The sequence below is a fragment of the Danio aesculapii genome, chromosome 8 (assembly GCF_903798145.1).
Source record: "Danio aesculapii chromosome 8, fDanAes4.1, whole genome shotgun sequence".
Classification (NCBI taxonomy): Eukaryota; Metazoa; Chordata; class Actinopteri; order Cypriniformes; family Danionidae; genus Danio; species Danio aesculapii.
This window is the reverse complement of record NC_079442.1, coordinates 27,954,044-27,962,370: the sequence shown is the minus strand read 5'-3', so window position 1 is coordinate 27,962,370 and position 8,327 is coordinate 27,954,044. Positions and strand designations below refer to the sequence as shown.

General features: G+C 38.2%; 1 protein-coding gene across 2 annotated transcripts; it reads right to left on the bottom strand.

Moving 5' to 3' along the window:
* On the bottom strand, positions 1-8,101 carry tspy (testis specific protein Y-linked). 2 transcript variants are annotated; one of them, XM_056463565.1, is made up of 7 exons: positions 6,909-8,101; positions 5,242-5,319; positions 5,037-5,148; positions 4,795-4,949; positions 4,576-4,652; positions 4,357-4,484; positions 1-1,657 (listed from the first exon to the last, which is right to left on the bottom strand). In XM_056463565.1, the coding sequence occupies exons 1-7, from the start codon at positions 7,758-7,760 to the stop codon at positions 1,497-1,499; spliced, it is 1,563 nt and encodes a 520-aa protein (XP_056319540.1). In that variant the 5' UTR covers positions 7,761-8,101; the 3' UTR covers positions 1-1,496. The 2 variants fall into 2 exon arrangements, with proteins under 2 accessions (XP_056319540.1, XP_056319539.1); XM_056463564.1 differs by having other exon boundaries at positions 4,357-4,487; positions 6,909-8,100.
* Positions 8,102-8,327: the final 226 nt, after the last annotated feature.

Genomic DNA, 8,327 nt, shown 5'->3' with positions numbered 1-8,327 from the left:
TTCTGAATGAAAAGACAAACCTTTATTTGACATGGAAAACCAAACAAAAAACCAAACACATATTTAAAAATTGTAGTTCGCTATAAAATTTAGCACACAAAATATAGCTTTTCTTTGATATTGTAGGTCAATTTCACTCTAATAGTTCAATAACAAATTATAAACCCTTTTTAAGGGAACAGATTATTTACATACCACTGGCCTTGCGGAAGAAGTACAACCCAACATACTTACAATGAGTTAACAGCATTTCATTTTTTAAACCAGATTTTTACAGGTCGAAACTCCAAACCAACGTAAACAAAATATGTCTTTAAAACGGTTTCCTTAATATGAACTCCAACAATAAACATTTATAATGATTTCCCTCTATAATGACTGACTGACCAAAGTTAAGGAAAATATATTATTGCAAGGGAGTAGAGAAACGACTATCAGAAATAAATGATATGAATAGAAAAGTCAATGAAACAAATGTTTACGGTCACTATTTTTACAATATTATCCATGCATTTAATTAAAAACAGGTGCACACATCATGAGAAACAACAACAAAATGGCCTTGCCACTATTTTGCTCATTTAAATAAGATTACAGCTGCACTTTGCAGTGAATAAACGCTAGCGTGCATGTGTTGACAGTGTGTAGATATCCAACTTAAATGACAAAAGTAGTTTCAGAAATTGTATGACACCAAACATCATAGCAAGAGGTATGAAGTGTCAGGATAATAGCTGCTTATGTAAACACGATGAAATAAACAAAGTTATTTAAAAGTCCATCAGCGCACAAACATTCCTGTGGTGTTATGTATTAAAGACAAAAATCGAATGAATGAAACTTTTGAAGGGAAACACAGCTGTAAGAGTAAACATCCCTGAGTTGCCTAGTTTTGGTTCAGAATGAAGTGCATTTCAGAACGTCTGCCTGTGTTCGTTATTACTAAAATGCGGTTGTAGAGTTTAAGAACAATAAGAAGGCAAGGAAACACGTTGCTTCATGATGTTAGAGTTCTGTAGACAAGAATAAAAAAGGGACACACAGTTAACAAAAATGAACATCAAAATATATGGCGTTTTTTTTTCAGCTGGTCATGATTATATTAATTCCTATGGTGAGAATACACTTGTAAGTGACAGACAATGCTACTTTATTTCATGAATGAAAAGAAAAGAATAAACTAGCAAAAGAAAAACTAATCGCAAACTTTAAACAGTCAGTTCAGAGATAAAAAGGGATGTTTTGGGTATCAGTAGCCCTCTCAGTGAAATTTATTAAAGTGTAAAATGTGATGAAACCTTAAGGAAACTACATGTTTTTTAGAGGAGTGCACGCTTCAAATATTCATGGTGATTTTTAAGTACCATCTATAATGAAGACATTAGTTAAACCCTGATCCTTAACCACACAGAGTCTTAGTTATCCAGAAAACTGTAAAATAGATCATAGAAAACTCTAATGATGCTATTCTGCATAAAATGGGAGACAACCACGTCCTAACTCTTCTCTTCATCCACATCGATATCTTCCTCTTCTTGCTCTCTGGCCTCGCAGCCACCAGAGTCATGTGACACTTCTACTTCCTCAACATCCACTTCCTCTTCATCTCTCTCTTCAAAGGAGGATTCCCCCTCATCTCTTTCATTCTCCTCTGAACCTGGAGGGGGAAAAGTTTAAAATACAATTCCTTCATGTAGTCCCAACACAAATCGAGTAAGTTAACTTAATGGTTTTTTCAAATTTGAGTGGACTGAACATAAAACAATTAAGTTGTCTGGAAAAAACCCAAGTGTCGTTTCAACTCATTTTAAATAAGTAGTTTGAACAAGCAGCAAAATAAAGAAACTAATAAAGAATTTGTGTCACTTGAGGGCGAGAAAGTAGTGAGTAAATTTTCATTTTTGGGTGAACTATCCCTTTAAATTTCAATTATAGGTGAAAACTGGTCAATTGTATTTTTTGGCACTTCATTGTCAACGACAGCCCACCCTTTCCTGATAGATGCTTCTGTTTGTGACATTTTAGCAACAGTAATTGTTTGTTTTTGCTTTGAATATTATGCAAGACAATAAATAATCTGCTTTACTGGTGCAACCGGTCAATTCAGCTGTTGACTGGTTTGCCAAAGCTGTATAAAAGCTAAAATAACAGCACTGGGAATGCACTGAAAATAGGCATAGGACGATAACCAGTTTCAAGGTTTATCGTGGTTTGGAAAAATCTTTTTTTTTTTTTTTGTACATATTACAAAATATTATAAATGTTTCCTAAAATAAAATATATTGTGTTCAATGGGGAAAAAAGTTTTAAAAATAACTTATTTCAACACTGTGATCACAACACTGTGATACGGTGGTATTATTTCTGAAACTTAAACCGGCCCATCCCTAACTGAAACAGCACTGAGAATGCAACAGTACATTCATTTTTTATTCTAATACAGAAAAAAATCTAAACAGTTGTGTATTTATTTGAGCATTCGATCACACCCTGTGATCATGTGTTAGGTGAGCTAACAAAACCATGTTAAAAAAAATTTAATTTAAATGTATTTATTTATTATTTTTGTGTGTAGCAGTGAACTGTAGGGGGCATTTTTAGAGGCTTTTTAAATAACTGAATCTGAATACACTGGGGGTGAGTGCATGTCCTATATATATATATATATATATATATATATATATATATATATATATATATATATATATATATATATATGTATATTCAGAAGTGACAACCACTTTTAAATATCAAAATGAATCCCCAACAATATTATCCTCTGTGTTTTTGGGATACAACTTGGCTCACAAAGTTATGATAGACACTGTGGTAACCATTGCAACATTTTAGATATCAACGTTTACTACCCTTTTTTCTGTACAAAGTACAGCATCAGATTTGTTTGTAGCACACTCTTCAAGCATTGCCATACCATCTAACAAGCATTTTTGGCCTTGTGGCTCAGAATAATTATGTATCTGGAGTTATGGAAGTGAACAAATGTGGGTCATGATATTTTGGTGATAGGCCTGTATTAATATGCTTTTTCAATGATCTAATAATGAGCGGTCAGCTAAGATTTCTGTTTTGAACTGGTATTAATGTGCATCTAATGACCATTTGTGTTCCCTCTATTTTATGATGCAGAACAGTACACAGTAGTGGCCAAACTGCATTTACAGAACAGGAATTATGTGTTCGTTCACCAAAAAAATTCAATTATGTTTGTAGCAAGTGGGGTGGGGCCAAGAGTCGTGTAAACGGGGTGATGCGGCGGTCACACTAGAGTTTGAGCATGCAAAATTCTGTCATACAGCACTGCGAAAAGAGTTTAAAAAACAAAGCGATTGGTCCTTATTTTACATTTCTGTACACTAAGGTCATGCTTTGATCTTCGATTGGTCTCTAGCAGTCATGTGAAGCAATTTCACAGGTCAGAGTTCAACAAGCTTGAACTCTGAAATGCAGTGAACTGCGAAACTTGTCGCACAAGCTTGCAATTACGGTCTGTTTATGGGGAAGCCTATGGGAAGAAAAGTGCACTTAAGGCTGGTGCTTGAGTGATAATGAGAAGCACCTATTCCCTCACCTGTTTGTTCATTTTCAGAACACTAAGATAATGTGGAGGAAATCGGAGAGCTCCCTCACCTCCCTAAGACAGCAATGGTCTCGACTCATTCAAAAGTCAAAAAAGAACAAGAAAAAACATCCTCAAAACAGTCCATGTGTCTTCAGTGGTTCAAGCGAAATATTATGAAGCTACGAGAATCTTTTGTGTGCAAATAAAACAACAACTTTTCCTTTTTTTCTCCTCAGTGTCAGTATAGGGCACGTTCATAAGTGTTGTGCACTGATATATAGAGTATACCCCAGATGCCTGTGCATGACTTCCTGTTTGAAACAACTTACAGGCATATGATCTGAGGTATAAGTCAGCAAGGTGACCAAGCATGACGCAAAAAGAGCACATCGCTCTCGTGAACATGCACTAAGGAGAAGAAACTGTTAAATAGTTGTTATTTACATTTTATTAGCACTCAAACTTCATCTCTGAGCTTGATCATATTTGACTGAACCACTGAGGGCACATGGTCCACTTTGAGAATGTTTTTTTTTTGAGAATGTTCCTTTCTGCACTTTAAAAATAGTCAGGACATTGCTGTCTAAGAAGGATGAGGGAGCTTTTGGACTTCATTCAAAATATGTGTTCTGAAGAAGAACGAATGACTCTGGGATAATTCATAGCCATTTAAACATTTTTGAGTGCACCTTTTAAGTATTAAAATATTAACTGACAACCACATTTAACCCCAGTGTGTACATGGCCCAAAGGAGATTATGAGAAGCAAACCTCACCTCCACCTTGGTCATCATCTTCATCATCCTCCTGTCCCAGGCTTTGGCTATTCTGCTCTTCGTCTTCATCTGAATCTGAGATGATCACACACTCATCTCTATTACTGCTGCCCTGAGGTTTAGGAGCACTGCTGGAGAACGGTATTTAGTGTACAAAAAAGAAAATCAGAAATGGATTTTTTGGATGAGGATTTTAGAAGCGTTTTAGGCTGAAATTACCTGCCATTCTCTCGTGGCTCCCAAAGTGGAGTTAAATAATACCTCAAAGGGTTTCTATACAGGTCTTCCCTCAAGATCTAGAACAAAATGAAACAAGTTAACGCTTTTTAATTCAATAATTAATGTGTGCACATAACAACTTTGACCTGCTCTCACTGATTCACTAGATTATACTGCTATTTTGTTCATTTTCTGTATGTAACCTCATGAGAGATGTACCTGTGCTATGTCATCCCGTCCTGGGTTGCTGTGGTCACTGAACCAATGGAAGAAGCTCTGATAAACTCCCTGCGATGTTCGACGTGGCTCTCCACTCCCAACCAGATTCTGCCCTCTGTGCCACAAAATTGGGTTTGAGAAGGACACTGGAGACCCTGAGTAATAAATACAGACGTCATCGCATTACTATTGTTGAGTGTATATTTATGAAAAGGGGTGAACTGTGATTATGTTTTGCTCACCTCCCATACCGAGATGAAGCTCTTTCACAATCATTTTGTTTTGAAAGAAAGGATTTCGCCGGAAATGGAAGCAGATGCGGTATCCAAGTTTGTTGTTCTTGAAAGACTCAATCTGTTTAATGAAGATCAAATTACAAATCTAGCAAATTTGCATGATTTAACACCAAGTTAAAGCAAGAAGTACATATTATGAAAAATGTTTTACCTCTAAGTTAGTCATGTAGCTCAGAGCGTCTTCATCAGTCTCATCGATATGTGCCGACAAATGTGGATGATTCAGAAGCTGATGAGCGTTAAGTTAAGTGCACAAACATCTGCAATTCAGAACTCTTTGGTGCAAACCTTTTTACGTATACACTACCTGACAAAAGTCTTGTTGCCTATCCAAGTTTTAGGAACAACAAATAATAACTTGCCTTCTAGTTTTTCATTTGGTATCAGAAGTGGCTTATATGAAAGGCAAAGGCCTCTAGGTTACGTTTATTTTACCAAAATAACATATGATAATGCCATAATTTTTTTTTGTATGACTCCTATGAGCTTGGAGGACTTCATCCATACATCTCTGCACTGACTCAAATAATTTATTAATAAAGTCATCTGGAATGGCAAAGAAAGCGTTCTTGCAGGACTCCCAGAGTTCATCAAGATTCTTTGGATTCATCTTCAATGCCTCCTCCATCTTACCCCAGACATGCTCAATAATGTTCATGTCTGGTGAATGGGCTGGCCAATCCTGGAGCACCTTGACCTTCTTGGCTTTCAGGAACTTTGATGTGGAGACTGAAGTATGAGAGAGCGCTATCGTGCTGAAGAACTGCAGATACTGAACGTAACCCCAAACCATGATTTTTCCTTCACCAAACTTGACTGATTTGTGTGAGAATCTTGGATCCATGCGGGTTTCAATAGGTCTTCTGCAGTATTTGTGATGATTGGGATGCAGTTCAACAGATGACTCACTGAAAAAAAAGTTCTTTCTGCCACTAGTTGATAAATAATCATCTAGAAGTCAAGTTATTTGCTCCTAAAACTGGGATCAAAGTTAAAATTTGTCAGGTAGTGAACATCTACATAAACATTACTACAAAGGTATGATCTTCCTTGAACATTTCATTTTGAACCAATGATGCATACCGCTCTCAAACAATTAAACTCTTATTGCACTTTGTGATACATTAGATTATATTATAGTACAATATTCAAAGAGAAAGTTCACCAAAAATGTTTAATTCTGCTATCATTTACTCGCCCTTCACTAAAACCTATTTGAGTTTCTTTTTTCTGTTTAACACAAAAGAAGATAGATAATGTTGCTACCCATTGGCTTCCATAGTACTTGCTTTTTCTACTACAGATGTCACCAGTTTTCAGCATTCTTCACAATATCTTATTTTGTATTCAACAGAAGAAACTTAAAAACTTAGAACTACTTGAGGGAGATCAAATGATAAGGGCCACTAGGCACAAAACAAAAAAACAAGTTATTTTTAATTTTTATACTTTGCCACTACCTTCAAAACACCAGGTTGTGCCTATTTGTCAAAAATGTTTAAATTAAATTAACAAAATCTTATACATTCACTAATTCTTAATATTTTAACAACCACATATCAGAGTAAGCATTACAATAAGCAAAGCATGTCTTTTAACACAAGTAAAGTAAGTAATTAACACGATTTCACCCATAATTTGTCGTTAGTAAACATTAAACATTGTGGCCATTTATCCACATGTGTGTGTGTGTTGGTTTGTTTTCTTTCTCACACAAGGTAACTGACAAATAAAGAATGATACTAGAAGCTAGATGATTACTGTTTCCAATAACTCAAAGATCCCAAGGCCACTACTACGAGCAGTGTTAAAAGATACAGCGGTGACCCAGAAGCCTGGGACAGCCTGTGTGATGGCGCTGCGCTGGTCCAGGTGAGGGCGTCTCTGACGGCTAAGCTTCATCTCCAGGCGCTGATGCAGACGCGCGCCTTTCTTCTCCAGCGCGTCCAGCCGCATCTGTACCTGTGCGAGCAGAGCCACCGACTGCCGCACCTCCGGGGCCATCTTCACGGACACTATGGCACACTCGCCATCCTCGTTATCCTCATTATCAGAAGCGACAGACGAACTTGCAGTGGAGGAAGAGCCGGGCAGAGAATCTTCATCCTCATCTTCCTCCTCCTCATCATCATCATCCACAAATGATGGATCTTCTTGGTCCTCGCAGAGCAGTAGGGATGAAGAGCTGTCTGCAGCGGCAGCCTCCGTCCTCCTATCGCTCTGAGAGCAACCGGGACGATTAGATCTATCCCTCGATTTCTCTCTGCTCGCTTTTTTAGACGAGCAGGGCATTTCTTTACAGTCATCGTCCGCGTCTCCGCCGGTCAAACTGGCGAGCGCTTCTGCAGCGGCGATGGCAGCGGAATCTGATGGCTGGCGCGCGCTCTCGCCTCCACTCACATTAGCCTGTCCAGCGCTCTCCTGAGCGCCTACTTCGTCCTCAATCTTCGCTTCTTTCTCCTCGGCTCCTTTAGAGGGCTCAGCTCCATCTTTTGGTTCACCATTCCCAACTTTCTCGGGCTCTGCGTCCTCTTGAGGCTCATTTTTCTGTTCCTCGTCACTTACTTTCGCCTGTTTGAGCTGCGTGGACTCACACTCTCCGCTCGGACTTGCACTTCTTTTCCTCGTGTTAGTTTCGGACGGCTGGCTGCTGTCCGAGTTCGTACTCATGATACTGACTAGTTGTAACTTTATCAGACGTATATGATTATTTTCTAACGCACAATTATTTCACTTGCGGGACTCTATCCTTAGCCCGCTCTCGCATTACAGCACTGCCAGTTTCCAAGTCTGCGCAAATGTCAGCAGGCCTAGCCAGCTATCTAACGCTGAATGATGCTAGTTCAGGTCCTCGCTGACTGTCGCATGTCGAAAAAAATCCGTTGTATTTGTGCACAGTATTAGTAACGTTGAGTTTATTCTTCCTTAAGAGTCACAATTCGTCTAAAAACGTCCAGTTCTGTTGTATTTGTTTACAGTTTGTCCTTCCGCTCGCCATTTATCCGAGGCTTTACATACGAGAGAGAAAACAATGCTCTGATTGGCTGAAATGCACCGCGCAAAAATCTAACGGCCAATCGTAGACGAGGTACTGCAGTAAGTGACTAGCCATCGAGTACGTCAGCGTAGCGTTGCATTGACGCATTGTGAAACATTTCTGAAACTAACTTGTATATTTCAGTTCACCAGAAGAACAACTTGATGTTGTATAATGTGTAATGCACTGATAAACAGTCC

What these genes read in the sequence shown, in the direction of transcription:
- tspy (XM_056463564.1), bottom strand. Translation starts at nt 7,760, where the DNA reads ATGAGTACGAACTCGGACAGCAGCCAGCCGTCCGAAACTAACACGAGG. An exon ending in GCTACATGACTAACTTAGAG is followed by an intron (nt 5,149 to 5,241) that starts GTAAAACATTTT and finishes TTCATTAAACAG; the next exon opens with ATTGAGTCTTTCAAGAACAA. An exon ending in GCTTCATCTCGGTATGGGAG is followed by an intron (nt 4,950 to 5,036) that starts GTGAGCAAAACA and finishes TTTATTACTCAG; the next exon opens with GGTCTCCAGTGTCCTTCTCA.